The following is a 24,935-nucleotide window of genomic DNA, read 5'->3' on the forward strand; positions in this document are numbered from 1 at the left end:
CTTTCTCTCTCTCTCTCTCTTTCTTTCTTTCTTTCTTTCTTTCTTTCTTTTCTTCCTCTCTTTCTTTCTCCCACTCTCTCTCCCTCCCTCTCTCTCTCTCTCCCTCCCTCCCTCCCAGCGTGGCACGTGGGATCTTAGTTCCCTGACCAGAGATCGAACATGTGCCCCCTGCAGCAGAAGCATGGAGTCCCAACCACTGGACCTCCAGGGAAGTCCTCAGACCTTATTCTTAGAGCTGAACTTTTTTGTTCCCTTTTACGGACCTCTTCCATTTCCCTCTGCCCTCCGTAGATGTTTGTGGTTGGACTGGTGTCGGGAATTAAGTACAGAGGCCTGGCCTCAGCCGGAAAACAATGTGCGTGAACTCAGAGGCCGTGAGGAGGCCAGAGGCTGGAGGGAAGAGGGGGGCGGGGCTGGAAGGAGGCTGGGGCCCACTGTTCCTGATCTCCCCTCCTGTTCTTGTTTAAGGAATGAGGTCCGGCCAGCGAAGGCTCAGAGATGACTGCCCCTGCCCTCCCCACCCTGGCACCCCAGAGGTCTCTATCTGCTTCAGTGTGTGCAGTGTTTTGTGGTCCTTGTACAGTTGGATCCAATCTCCAGAGTCTGGTCCGCTGGGACTAGCCAGGGTAATGATGGCAGAGCCATTTTTGTCCCAGCTCTGAAGTCTGTTGGATGAGGAAAATCCACACTCTGTCCAGTGCAGTGCTCTTTGGGTTCTGTAACAGCTAAGTCAGATTGGGCGAAGCACCTGGGGTTCAGAAACTAGACCCCACCTGCCCTGATAACTGTACCTCATAGATGAGTCCTGCAGCCTGAAGAAGGATCCCTGTTCCTGGGGTTGAGGCGGAAGGGGACCCACTCCCTTCCTCCCACATTACTTAGTCTCCACGCCCCGCCCCCCAACCATATCCCACATCTTCATACCTGGGACTCATGTATCTGGAAGACTGGGATGGGTTCCTGGAAGGAAACCCCGAGTTTTCTTTTCCTTCCAGCTTCTCAGTTACAGGTGTTGTGGGGATGAAGAAGGGGGTTCTTCCAAAGGCCTCCAGGAGAGGAGCATCAGTGTTAAGAGCTGAGGCATCTGTGGGCAGGACGTGAGAACCCCATCCCGAGGGTCCTGTGTGGCTGGAGCCTTTAGCCTGGATCCCCGAGCTCTTGTTTTTGTAACTGGGCGGGAGCCTCAGGCCCTGTCCTCATGGTCTCTCCCTAACTTTCTGGATGACGCCAGGCAAGTCCTATAAACTTGCCTAGTTCCTTCCAGTCTCCATCACTTCCAGTCTGGGGGCAGGGCCATGGGAGGAGGTTATAACATGTGTCGATGCCCAACGAGTCAGAGATATTGTGATAAAAAGGAAACAGAGCAGTCGATTTGTCCTTGACCGAGGAAGGGGGTCAGTGGAAGAACTGACTCCTTAATTAAGGATGCCCGTGTGCTGCTAAGTCCCCAGCTGGGAGCCAGGAGTGGCGGGGGACACGGATGTCGGAGAAAATCACATCCTCAAGTAGCTCACAGCCAGCAGGGGAAACAGGTGGGCACAGGTGCCATCGCTTTTACAGGACCAGGTGTTGCCACGTTCTGAGTAGCAGGTTGGGGGCTCCAGGTGTCAGGGGGAGTGGGGGGGGGCTGAGTGTTCACTGATGGCCGTGGAGGGCTACTGAAGGGGGTGGGCTTTGAGAGCAGGAGACAAGTCTTGAGGACACCACAGTGGACCAGGCAGGGGACGGGACGAGATCTGAGGTCACTGTCAGGGTGAGGTATGGGTCCTCCTTGAGACTTGGGTTCTCCATTTGTAACCTGGGGATCACAGTTCCCTTCCTGTCCTGAAGGTGTTTTTGAGAAGCTTATTATTCTCATTATTAGAAAGCTCTTGATAAAAGCCGGGGTAAGTTCCCGATTCTTTGGAAAAGTCCTGAGTAACCGCATCAGTGGTCCCTAGGACCTGAGAGCTGAGTGTCGTGTGGCCTTGGGTGGGCTTTTAGGTGGGGTGGGGCAGAGCGGGAGGCCTCCGGGGCAAAGCCCTGGAGCCAAGGCAGGGATTATTTTTGTTCCTCTGCCCGTGGCACCTGGCCCAGGCTCAGCCATGCCATCTGTCCCCTCCAGCCCCTCCTGGCAGGCCCCCGAGGGTCGCTGGGGGAGGAGGAGGAGGAGCGGAGAGCCCCTTCACTGGGCTGCTGTTGGCTTACCCTACCCCCCACGCCTTCGGGCCGCGGGCAGAGGCCGCTGCGTGGGAGCCTTGCCTGGGGAGGGAAGCACCTGCCAGGCCCAGCCGTGGGCTGGCTGGGGTGGCGGGGAGGGGGGCGGTTGTGGAGAGGCCAGGCGGGCAGGGTTGTGGGCTGGGAATGGCAGGCCACACGGAGCTGGGAGCAGCTCCATTTCGGTAATGGATCCCGTGGCCCAGGGCCTCGGGTGACCCTCTGCCCAGCTCTCCTCGGGGCGGACCCAGTGCTGGGGCCTCAGCAAACCTGCCTCCTGGGGCAGGGTCTGGGCCCGGCTTCCCCCTGCCAATGAAGCCCAGCTCCCAGCCCAGCCCAGCCCAGCCCAGCTCAGCTCCCAGCTCAGCCCAGCCCAGCTCCCAGCCCAGCCCAGCCCAGCCCAGCTCCCAGCTCAGCGCAGCTCAGCCCAGCTCAGCTCCCAGCTCAGCCCAGCTCAGCTCCCAGCTCAGCCCAGCCCAGCTCCCAGCCCAGCCCAGCCCAGCTCCCAGCCCAGCCCAGCGCCCAGCTCAGCCCAGCTCAGCCCAGCTCAGCTCCCAGCTCAGCCCAGCCCAGCTCCCAGCCCAGCCCAGCCCAGCTCCCAGCTCAGCCCAGCTCCCAGCCCAGCCCAGCTCCCAGCCCAGCCCAGCTCCCAGCCCAGCCCAGCCCAGCCCAGCCCAGCCCAGCTCCCAGCTCAGCCCAGCTCAGCCCAGCTCAGCCCAGCTCAGCCCAGCCCAGCTCCCAGCCCAGCTCAGCCCAGCCCAGCTCCCAGCCCAGCCCAGCTCCCAGCTCAGCCCAGCTCAGCCCAGCTCCCAGCTCAGCCCAGCTCCCAGCCCAGCCGAGCTCCCAGCTCAGCCCAGCCCAGCCCAGCTCAGCCCAGCTCCCAGCTCAGCCCAGCCGAGCTCCCAGCTCAGCCCAGCCCAGCCCAGCTCAGCCCAGCTCCCAGCTCAGCCCAGCCGAGCTCCCAGCTCAGCCCAGCCCAGCCCAGCTCAGCCCAGCTCCCAGCTCAGCCCAGCTCCCTGCTCGGGGGAAGGAAGGGAGGGCCCAGGGACCACAGGCCCTGCTCTCCGAGGGGCCCACGTGGAGTCAGGGAAGTTGAGGCACCCTCCTTTTCATCTCCTAACTTTCTGGCCTCCGGGGCACCTTCTGTGTTTAGTGTCAGATCCAGAAGAAAATCTAGGTGAAGCCAGGAGACACAATGCCGTAGGTATTCATATTATTAACCCAGGAGACACAATGCTGTAGGTATTCATATTATTAACTAGCTAGTATTAATTATTATTAGGCTTTAGGGCTTAAGGTGTATGTATCTAACTGGTCTGTTTAGGGCTCTAGGCTTTACGTGCAGCTTAGTAATAGTAAGGGTGACGTGAATAGCTCTTCCCAAGCACGGGCTCTGGGTCAGGCCCCGTGCAGTTGACATCTGGTCTTACCGACCATCGCATGGACGCCTCTCCAAGGTGGATCGGTTTCCAGCCTCCTCTGAGCAAAGCCGCAGGCGAGAGTCCGCAAGGTATGTTTAGAGGCCGCTTGGGAGAGTAGGGGGTTGGGCTGCGAGCCGCAGGCACTGCCAGGGCAGGAGGGACCTGCCAGGGACAGAATTCACAGGTGAGCTGGCTGAGGCCCAGAGAAACGGGGGGACTCGTCCACGGTCACAGTGGCTTGTAGAACTGGAGCCAGAAATGGTGTCTTGATTCCCAGACGTCACCCTTCCATTTACAAGCCTCCAGAATAAACCCCAAAGGGATTTACGTACAACTCAAGCTCTCCCTCTGGTGTGCCAAGTCCAGACATTTACTGAGATTTTCTTCTATTTCCTAACACTAAACACCGAGCAGTGCATACTCCCCACGGAGAAATCATTACTTCACAGACACGCACCAAATAGCCATTGATTTGTTCATCCTTTTGTCCCAGCGTGTGCGGTGTGCGGAGGATTTAGTTGAGAAAGACGGCCAGCCCTGCCCTCGTGGGGTCTGCAGTGTGTTAAGGAGGACCAGTCACCCTGGGAGCTGGGGCTGAGGTGCCCAGAGCGCGGGGACCTGCCGGAGCGCGGAGGGCGCCTCACCCAGGCTGAGCTTGGGGCCATCCTCCCAGGGGAAGCGAGATTTTGGCTGAAACAGCTGTACCCCTGAAACTAACACAGTATTGTAAATCAGCTATTCTTCAATTAAAAAAAAAAATGAAAAAGAAAAAATTTTGGCTGGACCTTACGGATGGATAGGAGTTGGCCGGGGGAAGGGGGATGGGGAGGAAGGTCACCGGCAGCTCTGCCCTGTGCGGGGGAAGAGCTTGGCATTTGGGGGTATCATTTGGGCAACTGAGTTTGGGGCTTGGGAGGGGGGTGCAAAGAAGAGGGAGGAGAGAGAATGGTGCAGACGGATGGAAGGTATGTCTGGAGAGCTGCAATCGGTGGATAAAGGGCCCTATAAAATCCCATTATCTAAGAGCCCTGGAAAGATTTTAAGTGGAGGAATCGTGTGCTGTAGAAGCATCGCTGGCTGCAGTGAAAAGATTATGGAGTCTGGATGGGGCTTGCCCGGTCGTCCAGGTGAGCAATGGGGAGAAGCTTTGGGTTAGGGCTCCAAGAGAGAAAGACAGGGTGTGGTCGGGAATTGCTGATGGGAGAGGAGAGGGAAAAGTCAAAACGCACTCCTCGGTTTTCTGGCTTCTGGGTGGATGGTTGTGTCTGTTCCCGAGAGACGGAGCAGGAGGAAGATTCAGCCACAAGCGGAATGACGGGACTTTGGCCAGGTTGAGTCGGAAGAGCTTTGGAGACGTCTGGTGATCGGTGGCTGGTCGCCATGCAGTCCGAACCCAGGGAAGATTCAGGTTTGGGAATCATAGTGAGGGGTAAGCCGTGGGTGAGGAACCCCCCCGGCCACCCAAGGGGTGTGTTCAGGGTTTAAAGAGGAGAGGTCAGGTTGGAACCGTGGGGAGACATGTATGGGAAGGGTCTGACCCAAGGTGAAGGCGCTCAGTTAGATGACTTGACAACCGTCTTGGGCTGTGTTTTGAGAATCAGTGTTAAGTTTTGTGGAAAACCTTGTGAGATTTATATTCCTGATTTCATTGAATTTATGCTTTATCTGGAGAGGTTCGACCTCGTGGTGATGGATTTTCCCGTCCACAAACACACAGTTTCCTCTCCATGTATGTAGGGATTGTACGTCTTTCAAAGAAATTACCATTTTCTCTGTAAAGTGACAAACCTTTGTTAGATTTATCACTGCTAGATAAATTATGGCTTTGGTTTCCAAATGGGGTATTTGGAATACAAAAAATTATGTTGTCTAATACCTTATTTCTGGCATCAAAGAATAGAATTGGTTTTGATATGTTGGTCTTGCTGAACTTTTTTATGATTTGTTTGTAGCATCTTTTCAATCTTCTATCATCATTCCTTAGCATAATGACAATTTTACTTCCTGTCCAATCTTCACAATTCTTTCTTTTTCTGTTCTACTGTGTCGGCTAGGACTTCTATTACAGTGTGAGTGTTCAGTGCTGAAACTCAGCATTCTTTATCTTATTCCTGACTTTAAATGTGATGCTTTTAGTGTTTAATCATTAAAAGTTTTGGTCACCGATTTCAACCTGTGAATGGGTTTTTTTTCCCCTCACCAACCAGCTGGGTGTCCTACAATTCAACTCAGTTCTAACATTATCTACCGGGAGGTAGCTTGAGATCCCACAGGTTAAGGGCTCAGTCCCACAAGACTGAACCCCTGCAAGTTCAATCACCGACTATACATTGGAGGTTCCAATAAATCCCTCCCTTGGGTTCAGTTAACTTGCTAGAGTGGTTCACAGAACTCAGAGAAACATTTTGCTTACCACACTACCAGTTTACTGTAAAAGGATGTAACGCAGGAAGAGCCTGATGGAAGAGATGCATATGGCATGGCGTAGGGAAAGGGCGTGGAACTTCCATGCCCTTCCTGTGGGCAGTCACTCTCCCCATGTCTGCACATGGTCACCAACTCAGAAGCTCTCAGAACCTTCTCCTTTGGTGTTTTTATGGAGGCTTCGCTGTTGAGGTAGGGTTGATTACGTCGTTGGCTGTTGGCGATTAATTCAACCTCTTGCCTCTCTCCCCTCCCCAGAGGTCGGGTGGGTGGGGCTGAAAGTTCCACCCTCTAATCACTTGGGTGGTTCTCCTGGCCACCAGCCCCCATCCTCAGGTGCACCTCATTCCCGTAACAAAAGATATCTTTATGGCTCTCAGCACTTAGGAAATTTCAAGGGTTTTGGGGACTCTGTGTCAGAAACAAGACAAAGACCAAATGTGTACTTCTTATAAATCAAAATATCACAATAGGTTTTGGGAAGAAATCTGTTGTTAGATTAAGGAAGTTCCTTTTGTTTCTACAGTTTGCTAAGAGTTTTTACTGTGAATGGGTCTTTTATCAAATGCGTCTTCTGAGCCTATGGTTCAGAAATACGGTGTGCATTCGCGTGTGTGTATGTATTGTGTGGCCAAACTTAGTCATCCTCATCGTTGTTATTGTTTTTATGTAGTTAGTACCGTTTAGATTCACTCGTTTTTACCAGTCACCTTGCTCACTGTTCTCCCGTGTATGTAATATTTTTTCATACCAGTTCCTTTTTTTTTTTTTTTTAAAGATACCTCTTAAAGGAAACAAAATTGTTGGTTTTTTGTTTTTTGTTTTTTTCCAGTGAGGGTCTGTTACTACTAAATTCTCTCCATCTTTGTCTGAAAATGCTTTTATTTAATGTTCATTCTTTTCCTTTCTTTTCTTTTTAAAAATTAATTTATTTTTGGCTGCATTGGGTCTTTGCTGCTGCGTGCGGGCTTTCTCTAGCTGCGGCGAGGGGGGGCTACTCTTCGTTGCGATGCTCGGGCTTCTCATTGCGGTGGCTTCTCTTGTTGCGGAGCACGGGCTCTAGGCACGCAGGCTTCAGTAGTTGTGGCACGCAGGCTCAGTAGTTGTGGTGCACAGGCTTAGTTGCTCCGTGGCATGTGGGATCTTCCCGGACCAGGGCTCAAACCCGTGTCCCCTGCATTGGCAGGCGGATTTTTAACCACCGCACCCCCAGGGAAGTCCCTAATGTTCATTCTTGAATGATATTTAGGTTGGGTTTCTAATTCTAGGTTGACAGTTACTTTTCTCTCCATAATTTGGAGGTGTTATCGTGGGTCTTCTAGTGGACAAGTTCACTATCAATATACACAATGAGTATGATAGTCTTTCCCTTGTAGGTAATGTGCCCCTTCACTCTGGATGCTTTTAAGATCTACTCTTTGTTTTTGGTATTCTTCAGTGTCTCTATAATATCTGTTTATTTTATTTGAATTTATCCTGGTTAGGATTTACTATGGTTCCTGAATTGGAGGATTCATGTATTTCATTAATCCTGGAAAATTCCTTGCCATTATTTTTTCAAATGTTGTTCTATTTCATTTCCATACTCTTTCTCAAATGTTAACTGAAGGTATGTTGAACTGCCTTATTGTGTTCTTCTTGCTCTTGATCTTCATTCTTTTTAACGCATTTATGAATAATGTCCTCAGATATATCTTCCAGGTTGTTAATTCTTTCTGTAGCTGTGTCTAATTTGCTGTTACTCTCAGTCGTTGAGTTTTTAACTTCAGTGGCTAAAAGGTTTATTTCTAAATATTCTATTTGGTTCTTTTCCCAGTCTGCTTTGTACTTTTTGATAGTGTCTAATTCTCATCTTTCCAATTCCTTAAGTCAATAATCATTTTAAATACAATTATATAATAGTTTTATCTGATTGTTCAACTATCTATAGTTCTTGGGGGATCCAATCCCATCACATCTTGATCATGGTGGACTGTTTCCTCTTATAATTTGTAATTTTGGATTTTGAGATTCTTGAGCGAGTCTTTGGATCTCTGCAGTCTGAGTTAAGATTGTCTTCTCGGAGATTTTCAACCTGGGATCACTATTTATTTTTGTGAACTGGCTGGGGGTTCCTGTGTAATATAAAATACAAATCTCAAATCCACTTAAGGGCAGGCCCTTGGCTACAAATTCTTAGGAAAGAAAATTCTTTTTTATACCTAAGGCTTAGGCCAAGACAGATAATCTTCCTTGTCTATTTTGTGAATAGTCTTACCTTTTCTCTGAGGACTGAGGTATTCTTCTCAGTTCCAACCTCCCTGTATCTCTCAGGTGTAAGGTCTCACCTGGGTGGCCACTAAAACCCAGTGTCTTCATTACTAAGATCAGCTTCATCCTCTGCTTCCTGGGGTTGTAGTAACAGCTCATTTGCTTATTGTTATAGGTTTAAGTTGTCTCATTTGGGGCCTCTTTACTTTCTTCGGAAGTCAGCTATGCATTTAAAAGTGTATTTCTTATGTTTTATCGTTTCTAGATTTCTTTTACAGAGTGAGTTTTAAAAACCATCTTATCTACCGTATTGCCAGAAATTAAAGTTAGGAACTCTTTAAAGAAGTTTGTTTTGGAAGGTACAGAAAAATGTTTCAACATTCACAATAGGATCAAGACCAGAATTTCTGGTAGAGAATATGCTAGTTTCTTCCAGATCAAGTGACCCCCTCAGACACACTTCGGGGGGCGGGGGGCGGGGAACTTATTTTAACTGGTCACAGAGAGGAAGTTGACATTTGTTATGCTAAAAGACCTGGGACCCTGGAGGGCGGAGATCCAGACCCAGCTGCACTACTGATTTGCTGCATGACCTCAGGTACGTCCCTAGGCTTTTCTGGTCTCAGTGTCCCCATCCTCAAGCTGAGAGGATTGGGTTAGGTTTCCTACTTTGAATTTCAGTGGTTCTAACCTCCTTCCAACTGCACGTCTGTGCCAGCAGCCAGGACAAGCTTCTTGGAACCTCCAACCCCTCCCAGGATGTGCTGTCCCCCACTCAGCTCCTCCTTGTGCACTTGACCATGCTCACCCTCACACCCACCTATCTGTGAACAAGGTGTACCTCTAACAGGCCTGGGGAAGGGAGAGAAAGTGAGGAGTGCTCTTGGGAGCTCTTATCTCAGAGGGTCCTGGATGGAAGTGGGTGGGAGCTCGTGTTTCAATTCCTGGCCCTGGGTTTGGGCTGCTGGACCACACTGCTCCTCATGGCTAATGGGAGAGAGGGGGTGACATGTGTGATGGGGAGGGGGTCCTCCTTTGCAGATGCGCTTGGTGGCTGGGAGAGGAGGGATGCTGGGACCTTGGGAGGGCTTTGGGAGGCAAATGGTACCCACCTGGTACTCAAAATCCAAAAACTGCCTTAAGAGTACTAGTATGTACTGCTTCTTCCCAAACCCCTGAGAATCGTGTCCAGAAATTCACAGCTTGGACAGTTGGAGCCAAGAGGTCACTGGCTTTGTCTCATGCTAGTGACTAGAATAAGGTTGTGTTGTCACCTTCTGGAGGTACCAGCCAGTCAAACCTCGCCATATCCCCAACATGTGAGAATCTGCCAGGGCTAGAATCTTCCTCTGAAGAGAGCCTGAGCTGAGATGGAGTAAGAGAATGGTGACCTGAATTTTCCTTTGCATGTTTCATATTTTAATTGTGGTTAAAATGAAACCATAATTTTATGGTGCAAAATTTATCATCTTAACCATTTTTTTAAAAAGATAAATTTATTTATTTATTTATTTTGGCTGCACTGGGTCTTCGTTGCTGCGCGTGGGCTTTCTCTAGTTGCAGCGAGCGGGGGCTACTCTTTGTTGTGGTGTGCGGGCTTCTTACTGCGGTGATTTCTCTTGTTGCAGAGCACGGGCTCTAGGCGCGTGGGCTTCAGTAGTTGTGGAGCGTGGGCTCAGTAGTTGTGGTTTGTGGGCCCTAGAGCGTAGGCTCAGTAGCTGTGGCACTCAGGTTTAGTTGCTCCACGACATGTGGGATCTTCGCGGACCAGGGCTCGAACCCGTGTCGCCTGCATTGGCAGGCGGATTCTTAACCACTGTGCCACCAGGGAAGCCCCATCTTAACCATTTTTAAGTGTATAGTTCAGTAATGTTAAAAGTATGTTCACAAGTGGATATATGTATATGTATAACTAATCATGTTGCTATACACCTGAAACTAACACAACATTGTAAATCAACTATACTTCCGTAAAAATTAAAAAAAAATAAAACATAAAAAGTAAACTTAAAACAGAAAAAAAAAAGTATATTCACGTTGTTGTGCAACACATCTCCGGAACTTTTTCATCTTGCAAAACTGAAACCCTATACCCCCTAAACAGCAACTCCCCACCTCCTCCTCCCCCAGCCCGGGGTAACCACTGTTCTACTTTCTGCCTCTATGACTTTGAGTACCCTAAGGGTGTCATAGAAGTGGAATCACACAGTATTTGTCTTTTGTGACTGGCTTATGTCACTTAGGATTATGTCCTCAAAGTCCATCCGCGTTATAACATGTCCAACCATGTTATTCAACCTTCCTTTTTAAGGTTGAATAATACTCCACTGTATATAGATACTACGTTTTGTTTATGCTCTCATTCATCCATGGACACTTGGGTTGCTTCTGTCTCTTGGCTACTGTGAATAGTGCTGCTGTGAACATGGGTGTGTAAATAATCTCTTTGAGACCCTGCTTTTGGTTTTTCTGGGTGTATAGCCAGAAGTGGAATTGCTGGATCATATGGTAGTTCTTATTTTGATTTTTTGAGGGACCTCCATACTGTTTTCCCTGGTGGTTGCCCCATTTTCTGTTCCCACCAACGGTACACAATATTTTGCATCCTTTTGCCCCTTTTTGATTTAATGTAGAACATCCCTGGCACTTGGTCCTTGTCTCCAACTTCTCAGCCCCATCTGGGTTCTTAGAGCCATGATCACAGGGAGCCTGGTCATTGAGCTCCTTTGACAGGGTGGGAAGCTGAGGTCTATGGATGGGAGGTGACCTTCCCTTGACACCCCACATCTTCCACCTCACTCATCGTTCCCTGGGATCCGCGGCCTTTCCCTTTGAGCTCCTGTGCTGTGATCGCCAGGAAAGGAGGAGCACCTGGTTCTGGGGTGGTGATCCCTGGGTGCCCCCGACCCTGGCCCACACATTCATCCACCAATGCCGTGGTTTCTGCCCAAACAGGTCCAACGGGCGCTCCTCCAAGCGGAGCCTTGGAGGGCACGGCCGGCACCATTACCTCCAACGAGTGGAGCTCTCCCAACTCCCCCGAGGGGAGCAACGTCTCTGGGGGCAGCCAGGCCTTGGACAAGCCCATCGACAATGACGCGGAGGGCGTGTGGAGCCCTGACATCGAGCAGAGCTTCCAGGAGGCCCTGGCCATCTACCCGCCCTGTGGTCGGCGCAAGATCATCCTCTCAGACGAAGGCAAGATGTATGGTAAGGAGGCTGTGGGGCCTGGCCAGCAGCGCCCCCCAACTCACTGTCCAGGCCTGGCAACAGCCTCAGCACAGCAACCGCGCTCCTGCCAAGTGACGGAGGGGGGTGACTTCTTGGGGCTCCTCCCAGGTGGACGCTGCTTTACTCTGTCCTGGGCTCCCAAGGAATGGGAGGGCCTCGGAGGAGACGCCTTTGGGTGGATGTGGAGGATGGCGAGAAGGTGGTGCTGGAAGACTGGTAGAACATCTTCCCGGGGCAGGCTGGGAAAATCCCTCCAGCCTTCCCCCAGGCAAATGCCTCATCTTCTCCCAGCTTCCCACCTTGGCCGTGTAGGCGGTTAGGAAGGCCGTCCTGGCTCATTCCCTCCCTCCCTTCCCCATGCTGGAGCCTGCTGTGTGTCAGGCAGGGTGGGGCAGATCTAGACCCTGCTCACAGCTCGGTGGGGGTGAGCACACATGTACACAAGGCAGACGGGCGTGCCCCCCGGAGAGGCTGAGGACCCTTCCCTCAGGGACGTTCCCCTCCAGCCGAGAGCCATCAAGTAAGGCTAAGTCTTCCTGAGCCGCTGAGGATGGGAACATACAGGGACACAATGTCCAGCAGCCCCGTGGGAAGGACTGAGCGGTCTGCCCGGGGCTGTGTTGACTTTTGGATGGCAGAGAGGGTGTCTGGGGGAGCAAAACAAACACTGAACGGCTGTTGAGAGGCTCAGGTCAGCCTCCATTGACACTGGAAAGCCCGCCAGGACCCGCAGCTTGAAACGTGGGTCTTGGGCAGCTGAGGGGGTCTCTGACTGGCTGAAGCCCCTGACAACAGAGGGTCTCGCCCTGCCCCCCGTGAGATGGCTCCAGGCCAGGCGACCACCCGCACACGGGTGCCCCTCCCCCAGCGCAGATGCTCTGTCAGCTGTGTGCGGGGCCCATGGGGGCTGACCCAGCTCATCTCCGAGGGCTGCTGTAAGAATTGCCACAAATTTAAGGGGTGCCTTGGACAACAGAAATGTATCCTTGCGGGTCAGGAGGCCAGAAGTCTGAACTCAAGGGGTCCCTGGGGTTGGTTCCTCGTGGAGGATGTGTTCCGGGCCTCCCTCCTGGCTTCTGGTGGCAGATGGCAGCCCTTGGTGTCCTTGGCTCGGAGCTGTATCACTCCCATCTCTGGCCCTGTTGTCACATGGCCATCCTCTCTGTGTCTCTGTGTGTCCTCCTCTTACATGGACACCTGTAAGAGGTTACCAACCATTGGATTTAGGGCCCACCTTAATCCAGTATGGCCTCATCTTAACTAATTACGTCTGTGAAGACCCCGTGTTTCCAGATAAGGCCACGTTCTGAGGTTCTGGGTGGAAGTGGATGTTGTGGGGACAGCAACACACTTCAATGGACCAAACTCAGATCTGCTTCGTTACTGGTCTAGGGAGTCGTGGAGCTGCACAGCCCCACCTACTTCATCCTTTACCTACACCTTCCCCCCAGGCCAAGGGATTCCTTCTCTCCTGCTTGTTGGGGAAGCAGGGTCCTCTCGAGCTAGACCCTGGGTCTGCCCCTTGGTCAGCAGTTAAAGCTGCTCACCCTTCCTTACCAGCCCCTCTGCTGGGGCTCTGCTGGGGCCCCACTTCTGTGGGCCTCCACGCCCCGGGTCGGGCCCCCCAGGCCACCCTGCTTAACCACTTCCTGCTCTAATGCTTGCTTCTTACTTTTGGTCCCTACGGAAGCTTCGTGGAGGAGACAGCCGCCGTGTATGGAGCCCCTGTGTGTCCGGGGTGGGGCTGCTGATGGAGCTCCTCCCCGTGGAGCTGGGGAGGAGGGGCCTCTGGTATCCTGGGCTCTTCCCACCGCTTTGGTGGGGAGTGGGGTGCGTGCTGGTCATGAGCTGAGGTGTCAGGGGGAGGAGGGGGAGGGGCGTGTCGGGCAGGTCCCGGGTGTGGCTGGTGAGCTGTCCTGTCCCTGGGTGGGGCCGTGATCAGCGGCCAGGCGCCTCTCAGGATTCAGCTTCCTGCTTTAAAGGGACAAATGGCCTGGCAAACACAGGTGGGCAAGAGGCACTCAGCATAGGGAGAAAGCCGAGGGTGCAGCCGTGTGGGGAAGGCCCGAGGAGGCGCTGACCGTGGAGAGCCGGCAGACAGTGTTTGAGTGACGCCGTGGGCCAGCTGTTTCTTTGTGTGTGGTGCTAAAATATACCGTTGGGACCATTTTTCAGTGTACAGTTCAGTGGCATTAAGTACATTCACATTGTTGTGCGACCATCATCACCGTCCGTTTCTGGAATTTTCTCATCCTCCCGAACTGAAACTCTGTCCCCATTAAACACTCCCTCTCCCCCTCCCCCAGGCCCTGGTACCCACCACCCACTTTCTGTCTCTCTGGCCGTGATTGCTCTACGGACCTCACGTAAGTGGAGTCACACAGTATCTGTCCTTCCGTGTCCAGCTTGTTTCACCGAGCATCACGTCCTCAAGGTTCCTCCGTGTCGTAGCAGGTGTCAGAACGTCCTTCCTTTTGAAGACTGAGTCACATTCCATCCTATGAATGGACCCCATGGTGTTTATCTGTTCACCCAGTTGATGGACATTTGGGTGGCTTCGGTTTTTTAGTCGTTGTGGGTGGATATTTCTATCCGTATTCGCGTAGGAAGGTAGAGGGGTTAAGAGACTTGATCTCTGGGCCCCTGGCGATTGTGACTGAAGCAGGGTTCGGGAGAGGCAAGGCTGTGCACTTCCAGCAGGCCTGGGGGTGGAACTGTGTTTGGCAGGAGGGGAGCCGTTGAGTGAGGGAAGCAAGATGAAAACAGTGTTTGGCAAACTGTCCTGGCCTTGCCGGCGTCCTTTGCGGCTCTCCTTCCCTGTGCTGAGAGACAGGGAGCGGCTGAGGCCAGGAGCCTCTCAGTGATGGGGGAGGGGTGACAGCCTGTGCAGATGCAGAGAGAGAAGCTCAGGGAAGCCAAGAGCTTCTCCCCGAGTCGCTCAGGTAGTAAGTGGGAGCGGGGGCCGGGTGGGGCGGCGGTCAGTGCTCCCCCTTACCCCGAGTGGCCCTGGTGAGCTCTGCGAAGCCAGCCTGCCTCCTGCTTGGCCCCGGCTCAGGTGGGTCAGGCCCTGGGCAGGGAGACCGGGGGCCGCCCCGCGGAGTCTGGCGACCGACCCAGCCCCCATGGCACCTGTCCTCCGTGAGTACACGTAGCCCGCTGGGGTCCAGACGCTGGCTTAGCCCCATCTCGTCTTACAGCCTCGGGGGCAGAGCCAAGGCAGGGCCTTGCCGGAGTGGAGGACGGGGGGCTCGGCAGAGCGGAGCAGCCCAGCTGGGGGGTATATATAGCTCTGAGCTCAGCCCCGGGCGTGGGAGGGGTGGGGGGGGTGCGGTAGAGGGACCAAGGGCCAAGCTGGCTCAGACCTGGTCTCCCTCAGGCTGCTCGCCACCCCTCCTTCTCTCGGGGACCCACCCTTGCCATCCTCTGTGCCCCGAGAGCCCTGCTCCTTGCCCTGCCCAGCGCCCCACATCCAGAGGCCTCAGCTGGTTTCCAGGTGGGCAGCTGGCCTCAGGCGGGAAGAGCAAACTGCCCAGAGGAGGATTTGAGCCCCGGAGTCTCTGAGGACAAGGGGTCAGTCCTGCCCCCAGCTCGGCCCCCGCACACGCAGAGCAGGGCCACCGACCAGGGCCAGGCAGACACGCAGGTGACACGCAGGCGCAGGACAGATCCGCGCTGAGCCTGCCCCGCCCGTGGACCGGCTCCCGGGCCGAGGCTGCCCCTTCCCCGGCTCATGGCAGCCTTCGGTTTTGCCCCGTCACGGTGTGACCCTCGCCCTGGCACTGCCGGTCTCTCTGACCTCGTCGCCCAGCCTGGCTCTGCCCCCCTGGCAGGTGGCGGGAGGTGAGCGTGGTCCCGTCTGGCCCCGGCGGCCTGGCTCCCCCTCCGGCTGCCCGCGGCCCGGGGCTGGCTCTGTCTTGCTCTGGGCGTTCCCCCGCTCTGCCCGCCAGGTCCCTGGCTCTCCTGGAGGTTGCTCTGAGCCTCCCCAGTCTCTGCCCTCCTCTCCTTTCTCCCTTGTCTCCCTGGCTCTCCTGGAGGTTGCTCTGAGCCTCCCAAGTCTCTGCCCTCCTCTCCTTTCTCCCTTGTCTCCCTGGCTCTCCTGGAGGTTGCTCTGAGCCTCCCAAGTCTCTGCCCTCCTCTCCTTTCTCCCTTGTCTCCCTGGCTCTCCTGGAGGTTGCTCTGAGCCTCCCAAGTCTCTGCCCTCCTCTCCTTTCTCCCTTGTCTCCCTGGCTCTCCTGGAGGTTGCTCTGAGCCTCCCAAGTCTCTGCCCTCCTCTCCTTTCTCCCTTGTCTCCCTGGCTCTCCTGGAGGTTGCTCTGAGCCTCCCAAGTCTCTGCCCTCCTCTCCTTTCTCCCTTGTCTCCCTGGCTCTCCTGGAGGTTGCTCTGAGCCTCCCAAGTCTCTGCCCTCCTCTCCTTTCTCCCTTGTCTCCCTGGCTCTCCTGGAGGTTGCTCTGAGCCTCCCAAGTCTCTGCCCTCCTCTCCTTTCTCCCTTGTCTCCCTGGCTCTCCTGGAGGTTGCTCTGAGCCTCCCAAGTCTCTGCCCTCCTCTCCTTTCTCCCTTGTCTCCCTGGCTCTCCTGGAGGTTGCTCTGAGCCTCCCAAGTCTCTGCCCTCCTCTCCTTTCTCCCTTGTCTCCCTGGCTCTCCTGGAGGTTGCTCTGAGCCTCCCAAGTCTCTGCCCTCCTCTCCTTTCTCCCTTGTCTCCCTGGCTCTCCTGGAGGTTGCTCTGAGCCTCCCAAGTCTCTGCCCTCCTCTCCTTTCTCCCTTGTCTCCCTGGCTCTCCTGGAGGTTGCTCTGAGCCTCCCAAGTCTCTGCCCTCCTCTCCTTTCTCCCTTGTCTCCCTGGCTCTCCTGGAGGTTGCTCTGAGCCTCCCAAGTCTCTGCCCTCCTCTCCTTTCTCCCTTGTCTCCCTGGCTCTCCTGGAGGTTGCTCTGAGCCTCCCAAGTCTCTGCCCTCCTCTCCTTTCTCCCTTGTCTCCCTGGCTCTCCTGGAGGTTGCTCTGAGCCTCCCAAGTCTCTGCCCTCCTCTCCTTTCTCCCTTGTCTCCCTGGCTCTCCTGGAGGTTGCTCTGAGCCTCCCAAGTCTCTGCCCTCCTCTCCTTTCTCCCTTGTCTCCCTGGCTCTCCTGGAGGTTGCTCTGAGCCTCCCAAGTCTCTGCCCTCCTCTCCTTTCTCCCTTGTCTCCCTGGCTCTCCTGGAGGTTGCTCTGAGCCTCCCAAGTCTCTGCCCTCCTCTCCTTTCTCCCTTGTCTCCCTGGCTCTCCTGGAGGTTGCTCTGAGCCTCCCAAGTCTCTGCCCTCCTCTCCTTTCTCCCTTGTCTCCCTGGCTCTCCTGGAGGTTGCTCTGAGCCTCCCAAGTCTCTGCCCTCCTCTCCTTTCTCCCTTGTCTCCCTGGCTCTCCTGGAGGTTGCTCTGAGCCTCCCAAGTCTCTGCCCTCCTCTCCTTTCTCCCTTGTCTCCCTGGCTCTCCTGGAGGTTGCTCTGAGCCTCCCAAGTCTCTGCCCTCCTCTCCTTTCTCCCTTGTCTCCCTGGCTCTCCTGGAGGTTGCTCTGAGCCTCCCAAGTCTCTGCCCTCCTCTCCTTTCTCCCTTGTCTCCCTGGCTCTCCTGGAGGTTGCTCTGAGCCTCCCAAGTCTCTGCCCTCCTCTCCTTTCTCCCTTGTCTCCCTGGCGCCTCGTGGCCTGTTGGCCGTTGGGCGGTTCTCATCAAGGGCCCCACCACTCTGGACCAGGCCGGGCTGGGGCCGTGGTCTCTGCTCTCTGTGGCTGCGTGGTTGAAGGAGAGACAGGAGGAACATCTTTGGAAAGTAAACTGAGGGCACTTATGTTGTATGTAGCCAGTCAGCCGAGGGCTGGCTTATCTTGGAGCCTTTCTGGGAGGAAGTGGAGCTTGGCCAGGTGGAGGAAAGCGGGGGGAGTGAGCCTTGGCCCAGAGGCGAGGCTTTGCCTGCTGGGTTTGGGGGTCCCCTTGGGGATCTGGGCAAATGTTGTGATAAGGGACCATCAGAGGTGAGTCACTAGCTAACGAGAGGCTGAGCAGAGGCTGGACCCAAGTCGGGCTTCGGTCACTGAGGTGATGGGACAGGTCACGGAGCCTCATCCGAGCTTCTGCTGCTACTTCCTCCCCGTGGTCCTCGAACCCTCCACTGCCCTGTGCTTCGTGTCCCTCTCTTCTGGCCTGGAACCCTGGCGTCCTGCTTCTGGAGGCCTGACAATGGGCGCCTCTGTTCACATCCACTCTGTCCAGTGGCCAGTTGGGCAGGTTGTTTACCTCTTCTCAGCTTCAGCGTCCCCGTTTTTCAAATGGGGATAATAATAATACTACCTTTTGAGGGGTTTTGGTTTTATTTATTTATTACTTATACATATATATATATTTTTTTAAAATAAATTTATTTATTTATTTTATTTTTGGCTGGGTTGGGTCTTCGCTGCTGTGCACGGGCTTTCTCTAGTTGCAGCGAGTGGAGGCTACTCTTCGTTGCGGTGCGCGGGCTTCTCGTTGCAGTGGCTTCTCTTCTGGTGGAGCACGGGCTCTGGGTGCATGGGCTTCAGTAGTTGTGGCACGTGGGCTCGGTAGTTGTGGCTCGCAGGTTCAGTAGTTGTGGCACACTGGCTTAGTTGCTCCGCAGCATATGGGATCTTCCTGGACCAGGGCTCGAACCCGTGTCCCCCTGCATTGGCAGGCAGATTCTTAACCACTGTGCCAGCAGGGAAGCCCTACTTATATATTTTGTGGGAAAATGTGAAGAACTTAAAATGCACCATATGACCCTTTGTAAGTGCACAGCTCAGTGGCATTAAGTACACTTACACTGTTGTGCAGCCATCACCACCGTCATCTCCAGAACTTTTTCGTTCTTACCAACAGAAACTGCACCCATTAAACAATAACTCCCCATTCTCCCTTCCCCCCAGGCCCTGGTAGCCTCTGATCTACTTTCTGTAGATCATGAATTTGCCTGGTCTGGGTACATCACAGTAGTGGAATCATATAGTACTTGCCCTTCTGCGTCTGGATTATTTCTCTTAGGACAATGTCTTCAAGGTTCATCCATGTTGTAGCCTCTGTCAGGACTTCATTCTTCTTTTTAATCTCAGAATAATATTCCATTGTGTGGATGGACCATGTTTTGTTGATCCATTTATCTATTGATGTATATGTGGGTGTTTCCATCTTTTGGCTATTGTGAATAATGCTGCTATGAACCTGGGTATACAAATATCTCTTTGAGACCCTGCTTTCAGTTATTTGGGGTATATACCTAGAGGTGGACTTGCTGGATCATATGGTGATTCTGTTTAACTTTTTGAGGAACTACCAGACCATCTCCCACAAGTGGCTGCACCATTTTACATTCTACCAGCAACGTACAAGTGTTTTAATTTCTTTACATCCTCACCAACGCTTGTTATTTTCTGTTTTTTTTTTTTCAATAGCCGTTCTAGTGGGTGTGAGGTGGTATCTCATGGTTTGATTTGCACTTCCCTAAGGTTAGTGATGTCCAGCATCTTTTCATGTACTAATTGAAAGAAGACACCGTCTTTAGTGTAGCTGCTGGGACGAGAGGTACCAGTGAAGGGTGTGGGGCTGCAGAGCTGGAGGGGACCTCTTCCTGCCCTTAAGGAGCTCAAATGACTTGAGCCCAGGGAGACACAGACCCTGTGCACCAGGGCTCGAGTTGGAGTGACCTTGAAGATGGCGTAAGATTTCACCAGAAGCCTCAGAGCCCTCCAGGGACAATGGTGGTAACAGCTCGGATGTCAGGCCTGAAAAGTTTCTTCTCCACAAATAGCCTCCTCCTCCAGCTGCAGGTGTTTATAGCTTCAGTTGATCCCTAGCCAGGGTGCCCCCCGGCCAGGCTGTGGGCATTGGTGGGGGCTGGCCTCCTCCCCACCCCTGCCTGCAGGGGTGAAATGTCAGCTCCTGTAAAGAGCTCCCTGCCAGGCCTCTGTTGAAGCAGAGACCTATCTACCTGTGGGGAAGCTCATGCCCTTTTCAACTTTGAAAACTATAGTTTTAGTTCTAATAGGACCTTATCAATAATATTAGCAAAACAACTGTCTTTGATGACCCTTCTTAAAGGGCATAAACCCTGAATATGTTCATGGCCCTGGGGTAGGGCTGGTACAGGGAGGAAATGAGACACAGAAGAGGCCTGTCCCAGACAGGATTTACCAGATGGGATTTTCATGCTCTTGTGTGACTGAGGGAGAAAGAGCCTGGGGTGGCTGGCAGGACCTGTGTGACCCTGGGTGTGGGGTTTGGAGAAGGTGGTCGTTGCTCTGTGCGGACCTTGCATTGGGAGTGCCCCGCCTTCAACCCGAGGGTCCACTGCCGTCCTTGCCCATGGTGGGTGGGGCTGTGGGGGCTTTGGACACATGTCCTCTGACAGATGGGCCACAGTCTGGTGGGATGTCCTTTCCAGTCCCACCCAGGCCCTCTCTGGGGTTGGCCAAGGCCACCTGCCACACTGCAGTGCCCAGCTGCCCGGCTGGCCTCCACGTGGTCCAGGCTGGCCTCCTGCCCCGGTCCGGGATCTCAACCACCGGAGGGTGGGAGGGCTGGGGGTATGCAGCTGGTGGCAGAGCTGGGACGGGGATGCAGCTCTTGCCTTCCCACCAGCTCACCTGGATTTTCTTCTAGTTTCCTCCTGCTGTTGCGCTTTTTTTTTTTTTTTTGGCCACGCTGTGTGGCTCGCGGGATCTCCATTTTCTGACCAGGGATTGAACCTGGGCCGTGGCAGTGAAAGCCTGGGATCCTAACCACTGGGCCACCAGGGAGCTCCCCTGCCATTGCTCTTCTTTGCTGCCTTCACTGTGGCTTCACGGCTCTGCACACTCCTTAGATCTGTCTGCTTCTCCCCCAGCTCTGGGAGCCTCCTGGCGTCTCAATCATCCAGGGCACTTTGGCTCCTACAGCTCTGAGTACCGCTGTCCAGGAGAGAGTGAAAACAGGTGGGCATTGGGCCTTCCCTGGCGGTGCAGTGAGTAAGACTCCGCGCTCCCAAATGCAGGGGGCCCGGGTTCGATCCCTGGTCGGGGAACTAGATCCCGCATGCATGCTACAACTAAGACCCGGCGCAGCCTAAATAAATAAATAAATAAATAAATAAAATATTAAAACAAAAACAGGTGGACCGGATCTTGGTCCAAATAGTTGGCTCTCCCTGTAGGACCTGGGCCAGGGCCAGGAGCAGTGAGACATCGCTAAGGACTTACTTCACGCGGAGACCCAGGGAATCGGCCGGGGGTGGGAGGGGGGTGGATGGTCCAGAGAGGCGAAGCAGAATGGTCTCTGGTAGAAGAAACTCCCAGCCCAGCCAGGGGAGACATCCGTGGGGAAAAAGCAGCCATTGTGAAGCCCTGGGTGTGGCCTTAGAAACGGATGTTCCTGTGGCCTTGGGACAGTAATAAACCATGTGACTTTGAATAAATCACTTTCCCTCTCTGGGCCTTATTTCTTCTCGCTTAGACTAGCTAGGACCCCTGGTACCCCCTGGTCCATCCCCTCAATCCTGTGTTAAGGAGAAGTTAGGAGATAGACTCTAGAACCACACTGCGGATAGAATGAAGACGCGAGGCCAGCTGCAGGAGCTGTTGAGAGGATGAACGTGTGAACACACATAAAGTTTACCGTGTTCACGCTGTGTTTGTACGGGTACCTGTAGGTGCCCACAGACGTTCATTATTGCTGCTGTTTTCACGAGAGTGAAAGAAACTACAGCAGTTCCCTGTGTCTGTATAAGGCCTGGATTCGATGCCAGCTGGTTTGGAGGCAGGTGAATGGCCAGGTTGACCTCGGGAGGACCTCGGGGGCATGACCTCGGGAAGACCTCAGGGGGCATGACCTCAGGAGGACCTCAGGGGGCATGACCTCGGGAGGACCTCAGGGGGCAGGAAGGGAGCTGTTTGTCCCCCTTGGCTCCAGACACCCAGAGAAACCCAGGGCTCCACCCCCACCTGGGGGATCCTCCACTGCTGACCAGCAGGACGGGCCTGGCTGGAATACGGTCCAAGGGGCCCGCGAGGGAGAGGAGGAGGCCTCTCCCGAGAGGAGAGAAGCACAACTTGAAACATACAAAGACAGCCGAGCCAGCCTGGGACCCTGGGTCTGGCTCCTGTGACCCCACTGCTGGCCTCGGGCTGTGCCTAGGGCCTGTCTGTAGGCAGAGCTCCTGGACCCTGTGGCAGAGACAGAGGTGGTGCCGGGGCTCTGTCCTCATGACATGGGGGTCATCTGTGACGTGTGGAGTAAGGGTCTCAGCCGGGGCTGGGCAGGGGCCTCCCAGCTGCTGTTTAATGGGTACTACAGAGTACACGCCACTGCGTCCGGCCAGGAGGCCCGCCCGGGCTGGGAGTGGGCCTCCTGCGGACCGAGCACCTTCTCCGCCAGGCCCTGTGCCACTTCCAAGTGGTTGAGCCCTAGGTCTGCCGTGGCCCATCTCAGTGAGATTTTCTGGCCTCAGTTTCTCCATCTGCCTGCCCTTCTGTGGGGGAGGTCGGATTTCCTGTGACGTCAGTGAGGCTCACACTTCGGGGCCCCTCACCTGCGTGGGCCCCTTCCAGGCGCCTAGACTTTTTATTTTATTGTAATTTATTTTAAACTCTTATTTATTTATTGAGCCGCACCGCACGGCTTGTGGGATCTTAGTTCCCTGACCAGGGATCGAACCCGGGCCCTAGTAGTGAAAGCACCGAGTCCTAACCATTGGACTGCCAGGGAGTTCCCAAAACTGTTTGTTTATTTATTTATTTTTAATTAATTTATTTATTTTTGGCTGTGTTGGGTCTTCGTTTCTGTGCGAGGGCTTTCTCTAGTTGTGGCGAGCGGGGGCCACTCTTCATCGCGATGCGCGGGCCTCTCACTATCACGGCCTCTCTTGTTGCGGAGCGCAGCCTCCAGACGCGCAGGCTCAGTAGTTGTGGCTCACGGGCCCTGTTGCTCCGTGGCATGTGGGATCTTCCCAGACCAGGGCGTGAACCCGTGTCCCCTGCATTGGCAGGCAGATTCTCAACCACTGCGCCACCAGGGAAGCCCAAACTATTTATTTTTAATTGAAAATTTTAAGGTAGCTTTACTGAAACATAATTGACATACAATAAACAATCCATATTTGGAGTAGACAGTTCGGTAAGTTTGACTTATGGAGCCATCACCACCATCAAGAGAGTGAACCCACCCATCACCTCCTTAACCTAATTTTGTGTTTGTATTTTCAATTCTTTTTCTCAAAGAGGGCCTCCCGGTTTTTAGATGTTTTAGACCCCACCAAAATCTGGATTTGCTTCTGCAGAGAGAAGCTCAAATGAGACCGGGATAGGAAAGCACTTTGAGAATGATGTTGGACTAATGGGAAGTGAAAAGTTATTTGTACTTCTACAGTGTTCCCGCAGAAGACGTGACCAACATCTTATCATTTATTTAGCAAATATTTATTGAGTGTGTGCTGTGTGTAGCACTTTTCTAGCTTTAGGTGTGAAGAGACAAGAACCCCTGTTCATAGGCGCTTTCCTCCTGATGGGAGTCGGGGATAGACCGTGCGCTACATAAGTAAGTGGGTCGCGTGGTGATTAGAAGGAGCTGGAGAAAGTGAAGGGGGTGTGGGGGGACCTCAGCTTTCAGTGGGGTGTTTAGGGAAGACGTCCCCCCGATAATGGCTGTTGAGCAACGATGCCCGTGGGGTGTGAAGGTGAGGGAGTGGCCCGTGCGGATCTCTGGGGCAGAGAACAGGATGCGTGAAGGCCCTGAGGTGGGAGGGGTGTGGCACGACCAGCAATAGCTCAGAGACCCGAAGGCCGGTGGCAGGAGGGGCTGAGCTGGGGGTGGGTGGACAGATCCTGCGGGGGCCTTCAGGCTATTGTAGGGGCTTGGATACTTTCAAGGGAGGGAGGAGGGAACCGTTGGGGAGGGGGTTTGGGTTCTAACAGGACGGCTGTGGCTGCTGCGTGGAGAATAGATTGGGAGCAGGGAATCCAGGCAGAAGGCCGTCCCGTCGTCTGGCCAGGGAGGGAGGTCGCTTGGACACGGGGGTGGTGAGAAGTGGCTGGATTCTGACCTAGTTTGAAATCAAGAGGCATCAGCTTTTGCTGGCAGAGTCATTCGTTCATTTGGCAAATAGGTGCCGGGTCCTGGGGATGCAGACCTGAAGGGAGGTGTGGTCCCCTCCTGAGAGGCTGAGAATCTAGCAGGAAAAGACAGACACAGAAGCGATGGGCTGCTACCCACTCCGTGCTGTGGGCTGGAGCGGCACGAGAACCGGATCCCAGCTGGTGACTAAGGCGCCTCCAGACCGAAGCGTCCCCCCATCCCATCAGCTTTCCCACCACCGGCACCACGCCCACCAGCAATGTCCTCAACCTCGGGGCTCAAGGGGACCTGCTTCCCGCCCTGCCGTTTGCCCCTGGACTTTTGGAACTGGACTACTCACGGGGGCCTGGAACATGTTCCTTTTACAGGAAGGGACACTGAGCCCCAGAGAGCTGTTGTTGAGCCAGCGTTCAGGTCTGCTTCCGAAGTCTGTACAATTTGGGCACATTTGAATGAAAAGCCTATGGTTGTCAGGGCGCATGTTTAAGAAGAGAAGGCTGTGTGAGGGTCTGGAGGGAAGTGACAGGCCGAGGCCCCAGAGCTCGTTTGTGGAGCTGCTGGGCTGCAGCCTGGCTCCTCGGCTTCCAATCCCGTGACCGTTTCCAGTCCTACTGGTGATGGTTAGACTCTGCCTTTCACAGCTGCAGCGTGAGTGCCTCTAGTTAGATGTAGGGTAGGACTATTGCGCGTTCATTGGACCACCTGTGGAGTACCTTTCCCTGGAAAGCTTTGAGAAGAGACATGGTGCTGGACCACGGGCTTAGAGGCAGATCAGCCCACAGACGGTGTCCCCAGGGTCTCGGCCTCCCGCCTCCTTCCCCGACACAGGCCAGCGCATCTTTCTGGCAGATGAGACCTCCTGAGGGTAACCTTTTTTTTTTTTTTTTTTAATTTTATTATTTTTTTACACAGCAGGTTCTTATTAGTTATCCATTTTATACATATTAGTGTATATGTGTCAGTCCCAATCTCCCAGTTCATCCCACTAGCACCACTCCCACTGCCGCTTCCCCCCCACCTTGGTGTCCCTACGTTTGTTCTCTACATCTGTGTCTCTATTTCTGCCCTGCAAACCTGTTCATCTGTACCATTTTTCTATATTCCACATATATGCGTTAATATACGACATTTATTTTTTTCTTTCTGACTTACTTCACTCTGTATGACAGTCTCTAGGTCCATCCGTGTCTCTACAAATGACCCAATTTCGTTCCTTTTTATGGCTGAGTAATATTCCATTGTGTATATGTACCATGTCTTCTTATCCATTCATCTGTTGATGGACATTTTGGTTGCTTCGGTGTCTTGTCTATTGTGAAAATTCGTGGAGTGCAGCTT

At 53.7% G+C, this 24,935-nt stretch overlaps 2 protein-coding genes across 3 annotated transcripts in view; both read left to right on the plus strand.

The window, feature by feature from the left end:
* Nucleotides 1-2,344: 2,344 nt before the first annotated feature.
* On the plus strand, nucleotides 2,345-4,406 carry LOC129392184 (uncharacterized). The gene is made up of 2 exons (XM_055085422.1): nucleotides 2,345-3,400; nucleotides 3,439-4,406. The coding sequence occupies exons 1-2, from the start codon at nucleotides 2,509-2,511 to the stop codon at nucleotides 3,456-3,458; spliced, it is 912 nt and encodes a 303-aa protein (XP_054941397.1). The 5' UTR covers nucleotides 2,345-2,508; the 3' UTR covers nucleotides 3,459-4,406.
* A 6,840-nt stretch (nucleotides 4,407-11,246) lies between these two features.
* TEAD4 (TEA domain transcription factor 4) overlaps nucleotides 11,247-24,935 on the plus strand; it is a 39,221-nt gene continuing 25,532 nt past the window's right edge. Inside the window, exon 1 of one of the 2 annotated variants that reach the window (XM_028490916.2) lies at nucleotides 11,247-11,489. Coding sequence is in view for 1 of the 2 variants with exons in the window: in XM_028490914.2 (XP_028346715.1) it covers nucleotides 14,645-14,660 (16 nt within the window). In the remaining variant the exon portion in view is untranslated. Of the gene's footprint in view, nucleotides 11,490-14,528; nucleotides 14,661-24,935 lie in introns of those variants that run through there. The other variant, XM_028490914.2, reaches the window with a different exon arrangement.

Source organism: Physeter macrocephalus, chromosome 6 (genome assembly GCF_002837175.3).
Source record: "Physeter macrocephalus isolate SW-GA chromosome 6, ASM283717v5, whole genome shotgun sequence".
NCBI classification, from domain to species: Eukaryota; Metazoa; Chordata; class Mammalia; order Artiodactyla; family Physeteridae; genus Physeter; species Physeter macrocephalus.

Coding starts and splice junctions, on each gene's coding strand:
- LOC129392184 (XM_055085422.1), top strand. CDS start 2,509: ATGAAGCCCAGCTCCCAGCCCAGCCCAGCCCAGCCCAGCTCAGCTCCC. Junction 3,401..3,438: donor CAGGAGACACAATGCCGTAG/GTATTCATATTA, acceptor ACAATGCTGTAG/GTATTCATATTATTAACTAG.